The 24947-nt window shown below is 35.4% G+C and overlaps 1 protein-coding gene across 1 annotated transcript in view; it reads right to left on the bottom strand.

Moving 5' to 3' along the window:
- puf (ubiquitinyl hydrolase 1 puf) overlaps nucleotides 1–24947 on the bottom strand; it is a 1013305-nt gene that overhangs the window by 228464 nt on the left and 759894 nt on the right. Inside the window, exons 60-61 of the mRNA XM_090399560.1 lie at nucleotides 21695–21792; nucleotides 669–701 (exon numbers count right to left, since the gene is read on the bottom strand). Of these exons, the coding sequence (XP_090255686.1) occupies nucleotides 669–701; nucleotides 21695–21792 (131 nt within the window). The remainder of the gene's footprint in view (nucleotides 1–668; nucleotides 702–21694; nucleotides 21793–24947) is intronic.

Here is a 24947-nt window from a genome sequence, read left to right as displayed (position 1 = left end):
CACTACTGGCACTTGCAGGTAATCCTATTAGATGATTAATCCTGGCCAGGTCATTCAGGATCACCCATTTCACTGAAGCAAGGGTCAAAGCAGCACAAGACTACCAGAATTCGCCTTTCTGTGTAGCCACAATGCACTGCATGAGAAACACAGCAGCAGGGCATCTGATCCCAGTGAAGGTAGTCTGGAAAATAATAGCATAATAAAGAGACTTAGGAGTAATAAACAGATACAGAAAGAAAAGCACAGAAAAGAGGAAGTATGAAAATTGCCAGAAACATAACTAGAAGGTCTCCTGCACAAAATAGATGCTCCTTATGGAGGAATGGCAGTAAGAGAAAAAGCATGAGATCAAAAATAAGTGTATGGTTTGCAAGCATGTGAGGATTTCATTTTTTGCTTGGAGGGTGCTGAACAGGTGAAAAGGTACCAGAGGCATTTGTGAGTGCTTTGTTGGTGAATGAGTTCAAGAAGTATAATAGGCATTGTGTTAATTACGGTTAGTATGGTCCTTCCACAGCAACTCTTTGAGTCCATGAAGATTCCCAAGAAAATAATAATAATACAGGAAATGAAAGATCATGCTCAGGCTAACAGATTATTTTAGGGTGACTGGATGAATTCTAAGTAACTAAATAACAATTTAACTTTTTGCATACAACACTTACTTGATGCATAACTAGAAGAGCTTCAGCACTCATCTATAAAGAAACAGAAGGTTATAATTGCAAATCAATGAATATATTAAAATCTTTAGTGGCTCAATAAAGAGTAATTGATAGATTAATGTAATGGTTCAACTTGTTGTGCTGTTCAAAGTGCAATAGGTTTTTTTTAATTTTTTATTTTATGCAACATGTATGAACCAGTAAGTTAACAAATTTATTTAATAAATTAAAAAAAAATTAAAATTATACCAATTTTAATTGCTAATTTAATAGAATATTTCATCTTTTACTGTTGCCCTTTTTTTTCTTCTTACATAGGTATAAAAATATTATAATAGAAATTATAGAATTTTACCAAATCAATGAAGTGTTAATGTTAAGTATTCAATTTTTTACAGTTTACTTTAGAATTTTATAGTATATTTATAGTCCGTATTTATTGAATTTTTTTTTTTTTTTAGAAATTTACAGTCCATATCACAATTATATAAATTACATGTATACATTTTTTTTTTTATTATTTATACTAGATGTATTTTCTTGACATGTTTCACTGTCTATATGGCTAACAGCATAACCCAGAAATTAATTACAAAGGCATGGTATCCGTACAAAAACGCTGGCAATGCATCAAGAAAAACAGCCAAAATATTAAAGGCAGTTAACATCAGGACAGCCTTCAACCCAGTTTTGACACCTTATGAAACTTTCTACACTTCCTTATAGACAAAATTCCAGTTTACAAACATCCAATTGTATACAAGATTCTGTGTTCTTGTCGAAAGATGCACATAGATGGGAGAAATTTTTCGAAATCTGCAAGAAAGAGCATATAGGCAATGCTGAAAACAAAAGGAAAGAAAAACTTGTCTCGTAGTGCACATCTTCAAAAAACATAACACAGTAAATGGGCAAGTATACCTCCACGCCCTACTTAGAAGAGAATTATTTTGAACAGGTTGTTCAAGGAGTCCTCCAAGGTGATTTGCTCAAAAAGTACACTAAATAGAAAATAAGGAAAGATCCTTCATGACATTTGGAAGACATCAATTAATATGTGTAACATTAAAGACTTCTATGCTAGCAATCACATATAGAATTTACACAACAATGCAGTTAACATGCCTGATGATGCTTTGTGGTTAAACTATCAATTTTAGTCTTTTTAATTTATAGATATTAGCAGCTGTTGGAAAATGTTTTTATTTTATTTTTTTTTTATTATTATTTTTTTTATGTTCTTTTCCTTATATTGCACAACCTCCTGATATGCTATTAGCTATATAGACAGTGAAACACGCCGAATATATCTAGTATAACTAAAAATGTATAAGAGTTAAAACCTGAATATTTATTATTCTAGCAAATCTACTCATAGTGAATCACATATTATATAGGTAAATAAATTATCATAAACAATCACTGGTGCACCTCATAAACACATTCTAGACAGTGACATCATTGATTGTTATAATAACTGAACATGGAGCTAATGAGTCTGTCTGGAATATACCTTATTAAAGTGATCATTTAACTCAGCTATTTCTTGTGTATCTGATACTTTTCTGTCATCTGCTTTCATATATCATGATACCTGTGATAAGGTAGGACTAATTAAGAATTCTATTGAGGAGTGGTATGTTTATAATGAGCTGTCAAAAGTTAAAGAATGTTATATCTTTACAATTTTTTTGTAAAAATTGGTTTACATACTTTAAACATTTCATACTTAGCCGAATTTTGGTGCTACAAAGAGACAAGAGAACAATTGAAATAAAAATGACATTATTTGACAAATTTTAATTGAGATCGTAAGCACTATTCCATTAAACTCAATTCAGTGAGTCAAGAATTTTCAGGAGACGAGTTGCATCTAGGAAAGGAAGAGTTCCAGCCAACCATATCTGTAAAGAAACAGATGATCATGTCTGACCGGCATTTATATGAAAGCTTGTAGAATTATATGGATGTAATGCATCTGTAAAGAGAAGAATTCCAGCAGAACACATGCAGATGAAGAAAAAGTGATCATCCTGATCACTCTTTCTTCAGAATGACAGTTGTTTATACTAAGCAAACAAATAGACATAAATGTGGTAAAAATGAAAAACACCTTGCACTCTGGGTGCATCATTTACACTTTAATTGTAGGCCATTACGGTGAATGCCACAATGTCATGCTAAACATTTTGCACTTTTCAGTCATGTGAGCAGTGTGTTTCAGTGACAAAGCCACATTTCATGTTTCATGAGAAGTGAAAAAGTTCTGAAAATCCCTACATTGCTGTTGAACACTAAAGAAACAGTCTAATGTTTTTTTCTATCCTGATGTGATAAAGTCTCAACCATTATTTTTCACTTGAAAAAATAATAACTTGAAGTGTGTACTGCAAAATACTGAAGGTATGATTACTGCTGTATCTCCTGAGGAGAAAGCTGATGAATTTTATCCTCCAACAAGATGGAGCAATGCCTTCATATCCATCATACTATGACAACCTTTATGAATATGCAAGTGCTTGGCCAATAGATTGAATGTGCGGAGCCTACAACTGGCCTGCATGGTCACCATAACTAATTCTTCTTGTCTCTTTCCTTGGGAGCTACATAAAAGGCACTGTGTATGCACTACCATGGCCATAAAACATGGATGATCTGTCATAAAACAAAGAATCACACATGCAGGGCTATTGCAATGAATGACTGCCATATATGCTTGTTAATATCTGCATGGCAGGAAATACAGTATTATTACAAAGCATACATGACAACATACCCTATTTTCAAACTGGATTCTCTGCCTCTGGCAAAAGGGCCAACTGAGGGAAAAAAAAAAAAGATTTAAGTATATTTTGTAAGGATTCTGAATACATATAAGTTAAGTGAAATCTATCTGGACAGGATCCTGGAATGAATCGAATAAGAGCTTATGCATTTTATAAAATACAGCAAAATATTTCTTAAGATATATTTTGATGTATTTTATGAGATAACAAGAATAAAAAAAAAGCAATAATCACTTGCAACTGTGATTCAAGTACACTCAAGGAATTCACTGAAATAAGGGAAAAGTTGTTCTGGTTTCTATGATTAACTGTCCTGCTCAAATGCCCTCCATGTGGGGCACCTATTCGTGGTGGAGGGAACCTCCCAGTGATGGTACCGGCCCTTTTCATTCTTCCTCTTTTTCTTTGCTTTTCTTCCCATATTTTTTGCTCTACTTCTCCTGAGTCTTTTCCACTATCCTTTTTCCATACCATCATCACTGGGATCCAACGTCCTGCCGGCATGTTTACAGTGAGGTACGACCCATGGACATGCGGAAAGGGGGATCCTGGTAGTCTTGCGTTACTTTGGCCCCTACTTTGGCAAGATGGGCGGTCCTGAATGGCTCAGCCAGGATCAATTGGCTAGTGGGCTTGCCTGCAAGGGTTAACAGTGTTGCAGTAAGTCTCTTGCCCATGGTGTGGGGTCAGGATCCTAGGATTGCTGTAGTGCTGGTATAGTGTCTGGGGTAGCCCTGGCATTCCACTCCTGAGCGCAGTCATTGCTTGCCAGGCAGTGGGCATCCATGTGTGGCTCCATGGTGAGTGGGGAGCTCTGGCACTGAACCAAAAACTTCTTGAGCATGAATCCTTCATCCTCAAATGTTTCAGGGGCCCTAACAAAGTCCCAACCAAGTACTGATACCGTAGATACAGCATATGGAAACAGAAGTAAGAAACAAAGGATATATGGTGCTAACATATCCAGGCAAATTTTCCAAGTCAGAGTGGGAAATATGCTATCTTGATCATATCATCATGAACAGGGTGTTCCCCAAGGCTCTGTCTTAAGTGTGACACTTTTCGCTGTTAAAATCAACTCAATCACCAAACAGCTTCTTCCCACTGTAGACAATGCTCTATATGTTGATGACTTCACAATTTACTGCCACTCCTGCAACATAATGTTGCAGGTAAATGAAAGACAATTACCCTCATGTTGTGGGTAATTGTCTTTCAATTATTGTTGTTGGCACATAGCATGCAATTCTTTGATTGTGAAGCACGTGCACTAGTGATTGTGTTTGTTTACTGGGCAGCACGCTTATCTTGGGGCCAGTTTAGTCTGGCCCAATCACTGCGTTTGTATGTAAATAGCGCACAATTCTTTCATTGTCTTATTATTTATTCTCGTTGTTTGTTTTTAGTGTGTTTAATTATTGTTGTCGTTTTTTGTTATAATTTATTTTAAAGTTTAAATTAGACTAAACTTTATTGTAATAGAAATAATAACTATAAATCAATAGTTATCGTCAAAATCCACTATATAAATATAAAAAAATTAAGTTGTTTTTGCCACCTGGCCAAAAACAACTTTGTGTCTTATACACACATTTTGTTTATTTTGAAGCAAAACTAGTATTGTTGATAATTTTTGTACTACTGTAACCTTTAACCTTGTGTGTTGCTGTGCTCTCTGCAGCAATTCTGTTTCTATACAGATGCTGCTTTGTAGTACCTAATTTTAGTACAGGCATATTGTTTACAATTTTTTTAAACTGCTTATGTATGGTTGTAACCTTAATATGGCACAGTGACCTTTGTAGTTTTTGTGCCAAATAAACAATAAACCAAACAAAACCTTCTCAAAATGTCTGTGATTAATTTTCATTATGAATCAACACTGATTAAAGACATTGCTATTTTTACTTTATGTTTGCAGAAAATATCTAAAAAGTTATTATTATTATAATTATCCTAAGACAGCCATGGAGTCAATGCTTCATATCGCAGGAGGTCCCTTTGTCAATCACACAACTCATCATACCTTACCTTAAACATAGATACAGAATTAAGAAGGATTTCACTAAGCCATATGAGCATTCGCAGGTAACGGCTAATCAAATTGCTCACCAGCTGCTGCTGAATGGACAATTCACAAAAAATAAGATAAGAACCCCAAGTGAGGAACAAAATATGATTAACTCAGATTTCACCATCACTGAACTCAAAGCTGCCATAAACCTATTAAAACCTAGAAAATCTGCAGCCCTTGATGATGTCTGTAATGAACTGATTAAACATTTTGGAATCAAGATTAAAGAGTGGTTATTAAACCTATACAACACTTGCCTCAGAACCCTAAGGATACCAACTATCTGGAGGCATGCCAAAGTGGTGGCATTTCTGAAACCAGGGAAAACCCCAACCAAAACAAAAAATTACAGACCTATATCACTACTCAGCAACCTCTTTAAACTCTATGAACGATTAATTTTAAATAGGCTACAACCCCTAATCGAACCCCATCTTACTGCTGAGCAGGCTGGCTTTAGACCAGGCAAATCCTGCACATCACAAATTCTCAACCTCACTCAATATATAGAAAATGATTATGAGCAAAAACTAGCCACAGGAGTAGTCTTTGTAGGCCTAAATGCAGCATATGATACCATAAACCATCTCATACTCAGAAATAAAATATACAGAATAACTAGAGACTATCACCTTGTCCTCCTGATCCAATCACGTTTGGAAAACAGATGCTTTTATGTGGACCTTGGGGGTAGGAAGAGCCGCTGGCACCACCAAAAAGGTGGCCTCCCCAGGGAAGTGTGTTATCACCATTACTTTTCAGCATCTACGTCAATGATCTCCCCATCTTTCCAGGAACTAGAAATTTTATCTATGCTGATGACCTTGCCATAGCTACTCAGTCAAACAATTTCAAGTCCATTGAAACTACTCTATCACTTGCCTTAAATAGTCTAACCACATATTATACCAGCAATCAACTAAAACCAAACCCCTTGAAAACTCAGACTGGCCTTTTCCACCTTAACAATAAGGAAGCCAACAGGAAGCTACAGATTTCTTGGGAAGGCTCTAATATAGAACATTCCTGGAAACCAATCTACCTCAGTGTGACGCTCGATCGCACCTTCTCATATAAAACCCACATACAAAAAACAAAGACAAAAGTGAATGCAAGAAACAACATACTAAGAAAGCTTACCTCCTCCAAATGGGGTGCAGACCCTAGCACACTGAGATCTTCTGCCTTGGCCCTTTGCTATTCTTCTGCTGAATATGCCTGTCCAGTATGGTCCAGATCCTGCCATGCTGAAAAACTTGATCCAGCATTGAAGGAAAGCTACCGCTTAATTACAGGATGCCTGAAACCAACACCACTAAAAGACCTGTAAACTTTGGCTGGTATTGCACCCCCTTCAATTCGAAGATCTGCATTCTCAGCTGATGAAAGAAGCAGACAAATGAATGATGAATGCCACTCAATGTTCGGCCAGACCGCAGTGTCCCAAAGACTAAGATCCCGACATAGCTTTCTGACAACTATTGAACCACCCTAAAAACCTCCCAGAGGCAAGACTTCAACAATGACTTGAATTATATCCTGAAAATAATCTGGTATTCCAACAGCTGAACATCTTCCACATAGTGCCCACTTGGACTGGAATACTTGGAAAAGCCTAAACAGACTCCAGACAACAGGACACTGCAAACAAAACCTCATCAAATGGGGGCTACCTCACTGGTCCAGACAATTGTGAGTGTGGAACAACCCAGTCCATGGAACACCTTCTTTCTTGTCCCTTTCTTCCATCGCCTTGTGCAAAAGAGGACCTCATATCCTGCACAGAAAGATCAGTGATTGTGCAAGATACTGGAGGAACATCTGACCATGTTTATGTACATAAGTTATATACAGTTTCCTTTTTTTCATATTTAATTATTATTCCCTATATAATTCACCTACCAAATCTAAGCTGATCTCATTGTAATGTATCCTAATTTGTTGTAAATCATGTTGTACCACTTACTTACTGTACTACTTGTGTTTGGATACGAAATAAATAAATTCAAATTCTCTGCAAACACCACACACTCAGGCAATGCATTAAAATCATTCACAACTCTCCATGCAAAAAACCTGCTTTTCACTCCCTTGAACTCACCTTCCTTCTACAGCTTCCAGGAATGACCTCTTGATCTCCCACCATTTTAAGAAAAAACTCTGCAATGTTAATCCTATAAAAACCCCTTACCAACTTGTATGTCTCTATCATATCACCCCCCCCCCTCTTCCTCCTATCTACTAGATCATCTCAACCTTTCTTCACACTCAACATTCCGGAGACCAGAAACTACCTTAGTCAATCACCTCTGGACCATTTCCAATATCTCTTCATCCTTTTGATCAACACATCAAAGACATTTTCTTTTCAGGAACCTGTTATTATCCTTTGTAATAAAAATATTAAAAAAAAAAGTACATCCTTCAGTTTCCTAGGCTACATTGTTAGAGGTATAAACAACTTCAGCATATAAAAGAAGTAAGACCACATATAGACTACTGTGTACAGTAGTCTATATAGTTAATCAAGGCTTTATACAATGGACCTAGAATCTCCTTACTTTTGCAAGTCAGTGTCCTCTGTATCATTGCCAGAATTTGTTGTGTTATTCTCAGTTTTGGCAGTGTCCTCTAAATTTTAGATCCCTATCCACCATTAACCCCAAGATCTCTTATTTTTCTACCTCCAACATATATCCCCAACCAAAAATAAATTCTATATCCCATCTTTGTTTTCCAAATTTTAAAACCTTACATTTCACAACATTGAACTGATGTCCCCATTCCCATTCACTCAGTCTGTTCAAGCCTTCCTGTAAGGCCACAATATCTGCTCAATTCATATAGTTCTTCCCGACTTTGCACCATCTACAAACAACTGAATATCCCCATTCAAATCTTCGTCAATAACATTAGAATATAGGTTAACCGCAATGGCTCTAAAACAGACCCCCCCCCTGAGGCACACTGACTTTCCTCTTTTGGGATATTGCTCCCTCATACACAACTTATTGATGATTATCAAATAGCCAGTCTCCAATCCAATGCAATAGTCTAATATCCAACCCATCTGGTCTAGTTTGACTATCAACTTAACATATGATAGTCTATCAAAAACTTTTGCAAAATCTAAGTATACCACTGTGCATCCATCTCTCTTGTCCAATGCAGCTGTCACCTTATTGTAATAAGTACACAGATTACTAAAACATAATCTCCCTTTATCAAATCCATGCTATCCATCAAAGATAATATCATTGCTGTCAACCCAATTCTGGATCCAGCTTGTCACTAGCCTCTGCAACACTTTAACCACAGCAACTGACACAGAGACTGGCCTATAATTTTAAGTTCGAGTTCTGTCACCTCCCTTATGAAGCAGTGCAATTTTGCCTCTGGCAATTCCATGAAAATACGTAGTGATATATCATTAAGTCCCACAGTTTTATTAAACATGAAGTTTGCTCCATTCCACATATACCTCTTGTTCATGCACAGTCAGTCTCTCCTCCTCATTCACTGCTCTCAAACTCTCTATGATATCACATTCACAAGGGTGAAAAATCTTTATGACGAACTGTTCATTCAATATCTCAACTATATCCTCCGCAGCAGTTATCCTTATACCATTCTCTCTAATCAGTATCATACTATTACCAGAATCATTCTTTTTTTTTTTTTGTTAGCTACATAGTAAAAGATCTCCCTATTTGTTTTTTTTCTGTCATTAACTAACTGCTGCTCATACCGCACTTTTGCTAATATTACCAACATAGTTACCCTCCGTGCCTGTTCTCTGTGCTCTTCATGAAACTGATAATTACCATTCATCTTATGTTGCCTCCATAATGTACAGTATGCTTAATCTCTTCATTTATCTATTTCACATCTATTTTATATAACCACCTCACTCTTGGAATACATTTTGACATTGCTTCTACTAGATGGTTCTTGAACAGCACCCATGCAAAATTGATCTCCTTTCCACCTCTTCATTCCATGTTACAGGTGTAAGCTGACTCCTGAGCTTCTAATAATAACCAACCTCATAGTTCCACATATACTCTTTCTTCACAGAAGTCCTTGCATAGCTGGCAACCACCCATGTAATCACTTCATGATAAATCTCACCAACTGGAGGATGATTTGACACCTCTTTAATGATGATATCCTCTGATGAGAAGATCAAATCCAAGACCTTCAATCTTCACATGCCCTCTATTACATAATGTCTGAGTTGTTATCCTTCAAAAAAACTCGAGAACTTTACTTTCTTTACTTACAGCTACCATCTCATCATTCCAATCTATACTGTCATAATTAAAATATCACATAATGATCATCCTTTTCCTATTTGCTTGGCTAATTTGCTCAAACATTTCATGGTCATTACCTTTCACATTATCAGCTTTATAGCAACATCCAGCTAAGTATTTCATTCTATTCACCTATATCTCACATCACACTGCTTCACCTCCCTTTTAAAATACATGTAGTTCAGATGCATAGCAGATATGTATTGGATTAACTGTCCATTTAGTAAGTGTGTGTGTGTGTGTGTGTGTGTGTATACACACACACACACATTTTACAAAAATCCAGTTACTTGGTTGTAACAGCCCATTAATGCTAACATATTAAGGGAAGACAGGATGGGTCAAGTTTTGATTAAATCATTTTGAAAAAAGTTCTGTACAATAAAAATAAAAGTTTCAGTCAAGTTCTAGGTTGTGACAAAATGAACCTGGTATAATTTCCTCCTGACTGATTTTTGAAAATTTCCAGTTTTTTATAAAGCACATTGAAATTACAAGTTTGTAATCAAATTCACATGTAAAAGTTTACCACTTTGCACAGTGTTTTCTGCAGTACTCTGATTAGTATTCTTAATTTATAATTAAGAAAACTAAAGAATGAAATGAAAAATATATATTATAAAATTTCATTAGTGATCAGTGAAATGCACTATAGATTTTACAAACATGACCTTACTTTATGCCATAGTTGGTTTGAATATTTACAAGATATGTATTTATCTTAATCTTTCTCATTTTTTCTCTGTCGGACTGAATAGTCACCCACAGCTAAATAGCTTGGCTTTATATAAACTTAATGCTCTGATAAGGTAGACATTCCTGTTTATATAGTCTGTCTGTAAATTTCATATATTCTTAGAATGGTTTATATGATTTGCTGGAATGAAAACTTCAACTTTCTTTGAAACTGGCTAACACACCTTTAGTTGAAAAGCCCTTACAGATGTTGCTCTAATCTCAAGTGGGAGTACAACATACATTTTTCCAACAAAAGAATATCCTTCCTAATGTGCTGTACATTTTATGTTTAAATTAATAAGGCCCTCAAGATGTGACAAAAAAGACTGCATCATATAATAGTTTCTGGATATTACAGCTAATTCACATTATAGCATTATTGTGAACTTGTTCACTGTAACAAACTGTCCCACCCAAATCTCCTATGGCATCAGTACTATTCCTCTGCCCAGTTAGCCGAGTGGTTATGTGCTTCACAACCATATGCATGGGAAAGGAGTGTCCTGGGTTTCCTTCTTGTTGCCAATGTGTGGAGCTTAAGGATCTTTCTCGGACATAGCCAAGTTAGCCGGTCTTGGGTGTGGACAGCAGGGTTTTTCTCTCCAGTTTATCTGGTGCTTTTCCTCCCACAAACAGGCAAACCAGCCCCGTGAACACACACAGATTACAATCAGCAATACTTAAGCCCCAACCATAGGTCTGATTCGTCAGCTATGCCAGTTCCGAACCCGAATAAAAATTTTTGGGGAATTGAGATGGTGACGTACTTCCCCGTAAAAGGGGCCTCACGGCCAGTATATGCTAAATAAATAAATATCATCATATGCGAAATAAATAAACCTCCCTTTCTATCTTCACAAAAAACATCATCCTCTTCCATCTCTATTCCTGTCAGGACGTTATCCTCATTCAACCATGTCTCACTTATTCCAATAATTTTTGGGTGAATGAACCAATCAACATAACCTTGTTAAGTTGATTGGTTTCTTGTACACAAATGATAGAAGTATCATTTGTGTACAAGCATAAAGGCTCATTCCTGGATCTATAATGTCTCACTGCTACTACCACTTATTAATTGTGACTTTTCCATACCTTTCTTGAGCCATTTCTCTTTACTCATCCGAGACGCTTCTTGAAATCCAACTATTCTCCCTACATCCCAGGCCATCACACCCCCCTTCTTCTCTATATACATATGCACTTCCTCTCTGAGCATTAACGTTTCTTATGCTGTGTTTCCCCGTCCACCCTGAGTCTCCATGTTTCCCTGTTTATCTTGCACACCTGTTCTCTCATTCTCTACAATCATGCTATCCATTTCTCCATTCATACGCACCACTTCAATCTCTTCTTCCTTCCTTCCTTGCTCTTCTACTCTTTCACATCACTTCTTATTTGCTCAGATTCATTCTCTGCACTCATCACTCTCCCTTCTACCAGTCTCTCCAAATGACCCACACCAAACCATTCAAATGCAGTCCACCACGTTTATACAGTTCAATTCATCCTTCAAACTCATTCCACAAATTAAAAATCAGTATTCCTTTTTCTCCACATATTTCCACTAACATATCATTGATAATCCTCGCTCTCTGCCTCATCTCATCGCTGTCATACCTAGACAGCACTCTGATTACCTTTCCAATCAAAAAATAAATTATATTTTATCCTTCTCAACAACCTTCTGATATCCAATCTCATTCTCCTTGTTCCCAGTCAAGTCTTTTGTTCCTACTACAAGTACCAACTCATGTGCTCACTTATTCCTCATATCCAAGACCTCAATCAATCTTATTCATTTATTGTTTACCCCATCTCTAATATATGAATCCCCATACAATGCCACTCATGAGTCTTTAATTACTTCTTTCATTCCAATAGGGAAATGAAACTGTGTCAAGCAATGACATACAGAACATTTACAAATTTGGTTGAAATTCTTACTGCATTGACCATTGTATAAATTTCTGAAATTTGTGTGTGTGATTTGTTAAAGTTCCATGCTGCATTATATATATATATATATATATATATATATATATATATTGTAAAAATTTCTTTATTCTCTGGCCAAGTGAAGATGTTTATTTATTGAATACAGTTAGGTAGATATAATATCTTACTTTAGCTACTTTAAGTGTTTATCTTTTGGAATCTGTATGTACATTCAAATACCTACTTCTGAATTTTTCTGCATCCATTAGATATTTGAACCTATAAATTCTCTCTGTTTTACACTTACATGTAGAATTACACCATACAGGCTTTTGAAACTAGACCTGACCAAATAAGGTAGTCAATCCTTATTCCCCCAGTGTCCTATGCCCATATATTGCATGTGTTCTTTTTTTACCTGCTTTGTGAAAAAAAAAAAGAGAAAAAAAAATGTTTCAGTGAGGGAAAAACCCTGCCACATCCATATGGGCTAGTTTGCCTTTAGGTGAAATGCCTTGATAAAAGTTATACATATCCTGGACAGAATTCAACACCCAGACTTTCCAACTAAATGATATCATCAAAACTGACTGAGCTACAGAAGCTCCACCTATAACTAAATTATCAAATAACTAGTCTTTTGATGCGATGATATATATTAGGATAAGTTGCTGAGTCAAGTAAAAACCATTTGAAAAAAACAGCACACATCCTGTCACCATATCATAATATCTCATCTACTCATAATAAAATATACACAAAACTTTGTCAAAAAAAAAAAGTTTGCCATGGAAAGATGAAAGCAATTCCTTCGAAGATAATACTCAACAAACAAATCATATTATTAATGTTATTATTATTAAGAGGGATTCATTTTAAAAATTTTATGGAATTTACAACCATGTTAAAAAAACTTTTTTTATTATCCCAACTTTTTTTCACCAGTGATGAAAAAAATAAATAAATAAAAAAAATAAAAAATAAAATAAAATAAAAAATAAATTTTTACATCAAGCTAAATTCTATTTTTACAATGACAGGAATAAACATTCTTTTAGATGGTTTTCTTTCAGAAACAATTGGTGTCCTATTTTTAGTATTACAATTCTTATTTTTGATTTACAATACTGGATTTTTTACAGTCCTGTTTATAGTTATTTCTTGGTGAGGAAGGTTGAATATATATCTTCCATATGTTTGGGACTTTTAAACCATCATTGTTGTTCAGATTGGGGTGGTTGCTGATAATCTCACAGGCTTCCTTGAATTTCCGTTCATACCATGTTCTAGTGTGATGTAGACAGCCGGTGGTTTTCCAGTCAATTCTGTGTAAGGTATTCAGGACAAAAAAATTTTCAAAGGTATTCAAAAAAAAATTTTTTTTAAATGAATGCTGATCACCGTGTAACTTTAAAAGAAAGGATTATTAAGGGAGAATTTCAGGAAGGCCATATAATACATGCACCAGTATCATACTTATTCTTGAATTCATTCACACACTGCTTGTGAATATGCACACTTCTGAATTTTTCTGCATCCATTAGATATTTGAACCTATAAATTCTCTCTGTTTTACACTTACATGTAGAATTACACCATACAGGCTTTTGAAACTAGACCTGACCAAATAAGGTAGTCAATCCTTATTCCCCCAGTGTCCTATGCCCATATATTGCATGTGTTCTTTTTTACCTGCTTTGTGAAAAAAAAAAGAGAAAAAAAAAATGTTTCAGTGAGGGAAAAACCCTGCCACATCCATATGGGCTAGTTTGCCTTTAGGTGAAATGCCTTGATAAAAGTTATACATATCCTGGACAGAATTCAATGAATTGCCATCCAATGGCAATCCATTCTAATCACACACCACCCTCTGAGAGAAAAATCTAGCCCCCCCCCCTTCTTGGGGGTAATCATTTTCAGCTTCCAAGGATGCCCTCTGGTCCTTTCCCCACCCTCCATAAATTGAAAAATTCCATCAATTGAAATCCTATATGACTTTTTCAGAAGTTTGTAAGTCTCAATCATATCACCCCTCTTTCTCCTGTTTGCTAGTGTCTGCAGTCTACAAATTCTCAATCTGTCTTCATAATTAATAATCTATAATCCTGGTATCATTTTAAACACTTTCCTTTGCACTCTCTCCAATATATCAGAATCACAACGGAAACCAGGAGATCAGACCTGCACATAATAGTCCAATAAAATCTTATCAAGGCCTTGTAAAGTAGCAAAATTACATCTTTATCTTTACATGTTAATGTTCGTTTCAGCATTACATTTATCTTTTCAGTTGTATTTGCCATTTTAGCTACATGGCCACTGAACTTCAACTTCCTATCTAATAATGCTCTAAGAATCCTAGCCTGAACAGTTTCTTCTAGCATACTCCCACCAATATAATGACATTGGATAGCTAATCATGCCGAAGTGAATGACTATACATTTACTGACATTCATTTTCCCATGCCCACAATTTCAGCCTATTTAAATCATTCTGCAAGTACTGCATATCAGCAAATAGCTGCATGTCGCATGTCAAATCCTTCCCAATATCATTAATGTACAGATTGAATAACAGTGCACCAAGGAGTGATCCTTGTGACACACCACTGGTTACCTTAAATCTTGCAGACTTACATCCTGCCATATACCACTTTTTGATATCTGTCAGTCAGCCATCCTCTTATCCACGCTAAAATTCTATAATGCAAGCCCATATTCTCCAATTTATTCAACAGTCTACCATGTTGATTCTGTCAGAAGCCTTAGCAAAATCCAAAAGTATCATGGTGTATTTAGTCTCCTTGTCTAGTTCAATGGTAACATTGTTATAGAATGTAAGCAAGTTCCTAAAACATAACCTTCCCTTAGTAAACCCATGTTGCTCATTGCAAACTAGAGATTCACTGTCAACCCATTTCTGAATGTGAGGCCTAACCAGTTTTTCCAAAATCTTCACCACCACTCCTGAGATACTAATTGGTTGATAGTTGGATACATCAGTTTTTGCACTTTGCTTTCTATACAACAGTCGTAACTATTCTAGCCTACTGCTTATAATTTTCATAATGCACATCATCCTTGTGCATACGGTATTTCCTTCCACATCATCCTTTTCTTACGAATCTCTTGCTTAATAAGTTTACACATCCATTTGACTTCTACCCTATTTATTCTTCGAACTTTCAGGACACACTCTGACATCTCATCATTTAAGTATTGTTTAAATGTTTCCCATGCACTGTAAATATTCTTCACATCCACCAACTGATCCCATTCCACTGAACTTAGTATACTCCTGAATTGGTCATAATTTCCTGCTTTGTAGTTCAGCATGTAACCTTTTTTGAATGGAACATTCATAAACTTAGTCACTTCCCAAGTAAGTACTGCATGATCACTGTCACCAACCAGAGACAGAATAGTTATGTCTTTAACTGCCCTCTGACTATAATCAAATCTAACACTCTTTGACCTCGAGTTCCTTCTGTCACACGGTGCTTAAGGAACTTGTCCCGAAACAGCTCAATAAAAGAATTTTCATTCTTCTCATCAGATTCTATTGCTACCCAATCTATATTTAAATAATTAAAGTCCCCCATTATGATTAAAATGCCTCCGTAGCTTAGTCATTAGAGACAAAGCTCTTTGGTTGGAATGACCTGGGTGCGATTCCTGTCCAAGACGTGAGGAACCTTTATCAGGTCTCTTTCGACTAAAGGTGAGTTAGCCAGTCTCATATGGAGGTAGAAGGTTTTTTCACCCAGAAACCCGTGACACATAACAGTATGTGGAAGAGATAGGATCCTCACCACATTTCATTACATCAGTGGTTAGCCATGAGTCACATGGTAGTCAACCTCCTAGGATAGGGGATAGCATGAAAGGAAATGGAAATTATGATTACTCTTTTTGCGTTAATATTTTCTATTTGGTGATGCATTTCTTCATCACTAGCAACCGATCCATTAGGTCTGTAACAACACCCCACAATGTAATTGATCTTGTTAGATTTCACCTTGCACACCAGATGCTTCAAACTCACTGCCACATGAAATACTGTTAGTAGAAGTACTACAGTCATAGGTCTCAACTCTAACTGGATTCAAGTCATCCGATATCATTAGCAGTATGCCTGATTCTGATAGCCAGGTCTCAACTAATGCCTACAATCTGCATAATAATAATAATAAAGAATAATATTATATTCTTTCTTTCATGATTATATGGTGATCAATGTTCAATGTGTAGAATTATGGAGACAAAATACCATGTTATATCACTTATTTTAATTAGAATAAAATAACACTTGACATTTCAACTTTAATATATAGGTCACACCACAGTGAGCTAAAGCAGAACAGCGTTGGTCAACTGTTGACCTTAGCTTGACCTCTAGTGAGAAGGAAAAATAAAATAAAATAAATAAACAGAAGACAAAAAAAAATATTAAATTTTAATTTCTGTTTATGATCAGAGGGCCACCACTAATTCAGCATCAATTTCTATTCTTCCTGGTTTCTGTAACCAATATTTAGGTTATTTATGGTAGAAAAATTGCTGGAGTTTTTTCCCTAGTGTTATGTATTTAGAGATAAGCCACCCAAATCATTGAGACATTCAAGCCCTCATTTTTGTTAAGACTGGATTGATGGATTAGCATCTTGAAGCTTGTTTGAATTTATGTTTGTATCAGGTTTTGGTAGAGTAAGGAATGGGCCCCTTTCCAATAAATTCTGTGATATGCTTGAAGTACACAGTCAGAAAGGTCTGATTTTCTATTAAAGGAATTAATTATGTTATGGAGACAATATATGATATATTTAAGTTTAATTATTATTAATTTATTTTTCATTTATCATCATCATCATCATCATCAAATTCCTGCCATGTACCCTCAAGGGGTGTACAGGATATGACAGTACTACATGAAAAAATTACATCATTACTAACTTCCTATCTACAATTTTCCTCCAAATCAGTCTGTTACTTGTCAAGACTCCAACATTATCAGATCTTATATTTCTATCGTCTAAGGCACTTTGTACCGTATCAATCCACCTATATCTTGGTCTTCCTCTGGGTCGTTTTCCTGCCAACCTGGCAGAGAACACTTGTTTTGCTAATCTTTCCTCTCCCATTCTATTTAAGTGACCATACCATCTGAGATTAGCTCTGCTAACGCATTCCTGGATGCTGCCAATATCAAGTTCTTTCCTAATATCCTCATTTTTAATATGATATTGCCATTGATGCCATCTGTTCACGCCTCTAATCTTTCTCAGGACTCTCATATCTGCGGTCTCTAGTCTTTGGTCAAGTGTTTTACTTCTGACCCAGCTCTCAGATCCATAAGTTAAAATTGGTTTGAACACAGTCTTGTATACAGCTAATTTAGTGTTCCGACTAATTTCTTTCTTATTCCATATGAATTTATTCAATTGACTTCCCACGATACCAGCTTTGCTGATTCTGTTGTCTATTTCTATATTTAGTTTACCATCTTCAGTAAAAATTGTGCCTAAGTAGCTGAAATGTTTTACTTGTTCCACAGGTTCTCCATTCACAATACAGTTGACATTTTCAATGATTCTGCCTATTTTCATTGTTTTGTCTTTTTATTGCTGACCTTCATACCATATCTATTACAACAGTTATTCAATTTAGTCAGAGAATCTTGCAGACTTGTAGCGGATTTATTTAGAAGTATAACATCATCCGCATAAAGCAAAGAGCTGACATTAACATCTCCAATTCTGATATCAGGTTTAATACCACATTCCTTCATAATGTGATCCATATAGATAATGAATAACAGGGGGGATAATGTACATCCTTGTCTCACACCAGATTTAACATTAAACCATCTTCCTGTACTTCCTTCAATTCTAACTGCTGACTTACAACTCAAATAAAGACTAAGTATTGCTTGATATAATGCCCCATTCACACCATATAACTGCAGCGTATTGAATAGCTTCTCTCTTGGCACCTTGTCATATGCCTTTTCCAAATCGACAAAACTTAAATACAGATCTTTGTTATATTCCCATGCTTTCTCGACTATTTGTCGTAAAGTGAAGATCTGATCCTGACAGCCTCTATTTGGCCTGAATCCAGCTTGTTCTTCACCAAGCTTTTCTTCCACAATTCTTCTCAACCGTTTCTCAAGTATACTTGCATAGATCTTGCCAGGAACATTCAGTAGGGAAATACCTCTGTAATTCTCACATTCAGTTTTATTTCCCTTTTTATATATGGGTACTATGAGAGCTCTACTCCAATCATCGGGAATTCGTCCCTCTGTCCAGGCTTTCTGAACTATGCAGTGCAGCCACTGTAAGACTCTTATACCACCATACTTCAGCATTTCTGGTCGAATATCATCTACTCCTGCTGCCTTTCCACATTTCAAGCCTTTGATGGCTTTTTCTACTTCAAGTATGGATATGTATTCCTGACTGCATGCCTGGTCAGTGTTTTTTATCACTGTGCTGTCATCACTGCTTGTTTCATTTAGTAGTTTTTCAAAGTAATTACTCCATACTTCAAGGATATCTTTTTCTCCTGTTTTCATTTCACCTTTATCATCTCTAATTCCTTTTACAGCACTCTTTCCTCCATTCCTAAGCTTCTTCAACAACCTCCAGAATATTTTGCCACCTTCTTGATATTTATTTTCTATATTCTTGCCAAAGTCCTCCCATGACTTTTGTTTAGCTAGTTTTACACACTGTTTAGCTTTCTTACATTTGTCTCTGTATTCTGTAAGAGTAAAAGCTGACTTATTTGCCAGGAACTTTTGATATGCTTTCTTCTTTTCCTTCACTGCCTCTTTAACTTCCTGTGTCCACCAGGGAGTTCTGATTTTTTTATCTTTGCACACAACCTCACCACATACCTCTCTGGCAGAATCAATCAATGTTTCCTTCAGAGTTTGCCACTGAATCTCCAAGGTTTGATTCCTGTTCTCAAACTCTTTCATTTTCTTTTCAATAATATTTCTGTATTTTAGTCTACAGTTTACATCTGAGAGCTGCTCAACTTTTATTCGCTTTAAAACTTTCTTACATGTTATTCTTTTCAATATGAAATTCAATTTTATCCTGCTCAAGACTAAATAGTGATCACTTCCAATTTCAAATCCTCTGTACACTCTGGTGTCCTGAACCAGGGAGAAAACATCACTATCAACAATAACATAGTCAATGAGACTTTTCTTATTCCTAGCCTCTTCTCTCCATGTGAATTTGTGCACATTTTTATGTTGGAACATGGTGTTAGTAATAACCAGTCCATGTCCTGAGCAGAAATCCAACAGATATTTGCCATTATTATTAGCTTTGCTCTTTTCTCCAAATTTTCCCAAAATATTTTTGTATGTCTCACAATCATTTCCTACTCTACTATTTAGATCCCCAACAAGGACCAACTTTTCCTTTTTCATTGTGTCAGTTGCTTTTTCTAAAGCCTCAAAAAATTCCTCCACTTCTACCTTAGTAGAACCTTCTGTGGGCCCATAGGCACAAATAAGTCTCATTGTCCAGTTCACCATTCTCATATTTGCCCACATTACTCTACTCGAGACTGACTGCCATTCAAGAAGATTAGCCTCGTATTTTGTGTTGAATACTATGGCTACTCCTTCTTTTCCTTGATTGTTATTGCCTGAATATAACATTTTGTATTTATTGCTCAGAAAGATCTCACCAGTTTTGGTCTTTTTTGTTTCAGTCACCCCTATTATGTCGATCTGGTACTTATCTAATTCCTCAGCTAGCTCCATTTCTTTGCCATTCAGGCTTCTTACGTTGATAGTACCGATCTTTAACTCTGGTGATGTTGAGTTGGGGTTTGTTTTCAGATTTGTTCCAGTAGCTGACTTTTCGCTGTTCGCCCTGGTTCCCTGGCGAAAACAACGGGGGCCTTGTTTAACCGGGCGACGCCCCAGCCGGCATGAAATTTTGTCATGTTGTACCATCATTTTTTATTTTGGTTTAACCAATAAGAATACAATTTGGTCGGGTAAATCCCAAATTGCCTTTTTCATTTATTAATTTTTAAATTTTTAGAATTGTTTATATTCTATTTATTTTATTTTATAATTTATTTTATTTTTCCTTCTCACTAGAGGTCACGCTGAGGTCAACAGTTGACCAAAACAGTTATGGTGTATCTTGATGTAGTCTATGTTCCAGTGTATATGTACGTTCCTGATGATGATGACCATGATATACAAATCAGAACATGGAGTGTTATTTTATTCTAATTAAATTGTCTAAACATGGTAGTTTGGTAGCAAGAATGAGGAACTAACACTTCGATGACAAACCGATTGTGATTTGAATATAGCTAAATAAGAGTGACAGTTTTCAGGATGAAATGAATTGAGAGCTCAGCTAATTTCAATTTCCTTTAATACAGTAAAACCTTGATTACTAATGTTTTCTCAATTTCTCACTTATTAAGGGTAGAGAATACATTATTTTTTTTTAATAGCTAATAGGCAAAAAATAATATACATCATTTAATAAAGACCAGATTATTTACAAATGCATATATTTTTAAAACTACTGTTGGATTTTGGTTACTATAACTAAAATATATCCAACACTGTCACTTGCAAAATGATCCATGTTAATTTGAACATAATAAAAAGTTTATGTTTTAGTTATTAATTTAAAAAAAATCTAATTTTCCATTGTTATTCCCTCCTTCTCTATTTGAACACACTGGCTAAAGAATAATCATTCTCAAAGATTCAATTACTGTGAATTTCTTGAGAATGATTATTTTGGATTATTCTTTTTTTCATATTCAGATTTCTATAGTGATTCATGATGAAATTTCTGTAATGAACTACTTAGAAACAAGAATGAAATAAATAATTTTATAACTAACTTAAGTATTTACAACTTGTTTTGCCACCTCAAGCTAGCATTATCACAGATACTTTGAAGATGCACAAAGAACACTTAATATTACACGTTAAAATATTAGATTTTTGCTGAGTGTATCTTCAAATCTCAAGTTGTAAATACTTTATTTAGTTATTAAATTATTTATTTTATTCCTGTTTCAATGTAGTATATTTTTCATTTATTTCATTATTTTTGAATAATGGAGGCATCGTATGTGTATATATATATATATATATATGTGAATTATACTTACAGGAATTTCTTTCTGAGGTGTCAACATACTCCTTGCTGAGCGATATGCCTGACGAAAATGATTACTTGGAACAAGAGACACCAGCAAAAGTGCCACCACTACAAAACAAATAAAGGGGAAACAAAAGACATATTTTAAAATAATGCACATATTATAAATGAAACTTGCATCATACTATTGAAGATTTCCCCTATAATAAAAATTATTAAAAAAAAAAAAAAAACGAAAAACAATATACTGGCCTCAGTACTGGATGTTATCTTTTAATTATCATAATGTCAAACCAAGGCAACTACAACCACCATAATGAAGGTCACTACTGTTTTGAAATTATAAAAAGTAATAACATGCAATTTTAACTTTTGTTTCACTTAATTTTCTTTTGGCAGTTTTAAGCTTAGCAGTAAATCTTTTAATGAAGGATTAAATTACACATTATTAACTGAAGCACATGTCGTATATTACTTAATATTAAATAACTAAAAATATAAATGGCAGTATCTACATCATACAGTAAATAAAAAATAAATGTGTGTGCATGCATGTGCACACACACTTTGATAGTGTCGACATTTTGTTGTTGTGGAAGTTAGTGCATCCCAATGACCCAAACAGCTATGCCAGAAGTAGTTTAGCTACTGGTTGGGTCTCCCATGTAGGATGAGTCAAAGGGTAGGGACCCAAATAAGAAAGAGACACCCTGGTCCTCCAGGTTGGAGGTTATTTAGATGGGCTAACTACTCATGTAATGAAAAAAAAACAAAAAAACTCATTTATTTTATGTATGAAATCAGAGTATAAAGAAACATAAGATTTAAAAATGCTACAAACCCATCACCAGAAAATACTGAAAATTATAGGATCTACAAAAATTTAACAAACAAAATACTCCATCCAGAGAAAAGCCTGGCAGAGAAAGAATGAAATGAATTAAATAAAAATAATATGAATAACTCAGAGGTTCTTCAGATGCAGTAGTGTAAAAATTTGATGTAGCTTAATAATGTCAGAAAGCCTTACATCAATTTTTAAAGAAATCAAGCCCTGTAAGGATGTTATAAAAATAACCTGTATATCTGTATATAGTTAAAACATTATTTAAATTAAGGGGATATTAAATCCCACATTGTTTTAAAACCGAATAAGAAACTCAAAGATTGGAATCAGAGAGTTTCATGCCAAATATAGTAAACTATAAAGTATCGGCGATCACTAGCGTGAGCTAATGCAAGTGACCCTAGTACGTAGTACGATACCGGACAACTCACAGCAAAGGTGGTAAAGTTCTGATCGCTATTCTTAGGTATTTTCCATAATGTAAAAACACATTTCCTAGGAAATGTATGCTGTTATTACATTATGGTGGGAGGTCACTACCTAGACCGGTTTCAGCCTTTTTTGAGGCTTCATCAGTGAGTAGCTAGACCAAATTAATACCAAAGTGTATAGCAAAAAGAACTTATATACTCTGCTATACGAGTTTCCAAACAGGTGCAACCATTAAGTTACTTAAATATAAAGAGCTAATAAGCTTCATTTCAGCGATATAAACATTATTTAAATTAAGCGGATATTAAATCCCACATTGGGATTTTAGCCAAAGGCAATACCTTGCCACCAGAAATTTTTGTATATTAGCTCCTTATAAGGACATGTGAAAGTTGGTGAATTTCACCTGTAAACACTCAAGGTCAGTGTCGACAGACCAACAAACTTCAGACGCACTTCCGCTGCCCGAAACAAATAGGATTAAAAGAGTGTAAAAGAAGATCAAAGAAAGGGTCAGTGTCAAAGAAAGAACAAGGGATCGCACTGAAATATTCGAGGTCCCATATCTTCATGCAGGGATCCGAAAGAAGGTGAATAAAAGGCATTGGCCAGAAGATCAAGTATCGGTTATCCATAGGGTTGTCATCGGTTATGCAGAGGTTGCCACCGGTACCCCAGCGGTTGTCCATCGGATATAAGCCATCGAGGATGCAACTTCAGGAGAAGTCATGCCACTGGTCTGAAAGAAAAATGAAAGGAATTGATCTGCCAGGCAAAGCATTGATCTGATGTCAAATCTTCCCCGGGAGCTGTTGTCTGGAGAGAGGAAATTTTCGAGCGGGAAGGAATTGCTCCATTAGTCCAATGTGCACACAAGTACTCCTCAAGCCGATAATCTTCGGCCAATGCGTTGCAAGGATAACGTCCCAGAAGTGCCAGTAAATCTATCGCGGCATAAAAAGAGAGAGAAAACCTGACACGGGAGAAAAAGGACAGGATTCCAAATTCGGAGCCAGGAAATAAGTATACATAGCAGGTGGCACCCTAAAGTGAGTTTGATTCCCCCCCCCCAATTTTGTGAATTATAGGAGAACTCTAATAGTGGACTGTTAAGATTAGGCCTGCTGAATTTGAACACAGTTAATAGTTGGATTTAAATGTTTAATAAGTAATAGAAGATTATGTATGTAACAATTAGAGAGTAACAGTTTGTTAACAGTGCATTTGCATAGAATATTATCTTAGTATCTGAAGGATCGAACTTTTATATGTAATGACATTCTTATGTGTATAACAGTAAAGAAGTAACTGTTTGTTAATGGTACTATTGCTTAAGATAGTAATTCGAAATTGGAGGAGAGTGGTTATTTATGTGACATGATTTTCATGAATTGAAAGGGCATTTTAACAAAATTGTTTTATGTAAAGTTAAACTAAGCAAATTTTTCTTTAATGGAATAATAGTGAAAATTGTTTTATGGTAAATAAATGTGTTGTTTAAATGTTAATAGAGTGTTGCCTGATATTCAATTCTTTGATGCACTGTTCCGAAAAAAATATTAGAGCCTATTAGCGGGAACCCAGGAGAAAGGATAGATAGTAGACCATGACCGCAGATATTAATCAATCAGGGATAATTTGAATGTAATGGGAAAACTACTGGACGCATTTAACACTTCTTATTATTAGAAAACGGACATCAGTGGCACAGCATATCAAATAAATTTTCTGGTGTTCAAGGAATAAGAAGGCAAGTGCAGAAGGCAGCTAGAATAAGCAGAAAAGGAGTCATAGCATAAGGTAATATATATAGGAAGGAATAGACTAACATTATAGAAAGCACGGAAATACCTAAAGTAAAGATAAAGAGCATATAAAAGGACAGATATAGGATAGAACACCCCCCACCCCCCCACATTTACAGTAGGATATTTAAAGAGGCTATAAACAACAAGCTCGAATACTGACTAACAAATAAGGAGAT

Source organism: Typopeltis vanoorti, chromosome 10 (genome assembly GCF_054136105.1).
Source record: "Typopeltis vanoorti isolate ZY-2024b chromosome 10, IOZ_Tvanoo_1.0, whole genome shotgun sequence".
NCBI lineage: Eukaryota > Metazoa > Arthropoda > Arachnida > Uropygi > Thelyphonidae > Typopeltis > Typopeltis vanoorti.
Note: the sequence above shows the minus strand (reverse complement) of the source record. Positions and strands in the feature narration are given on the sequence as shown.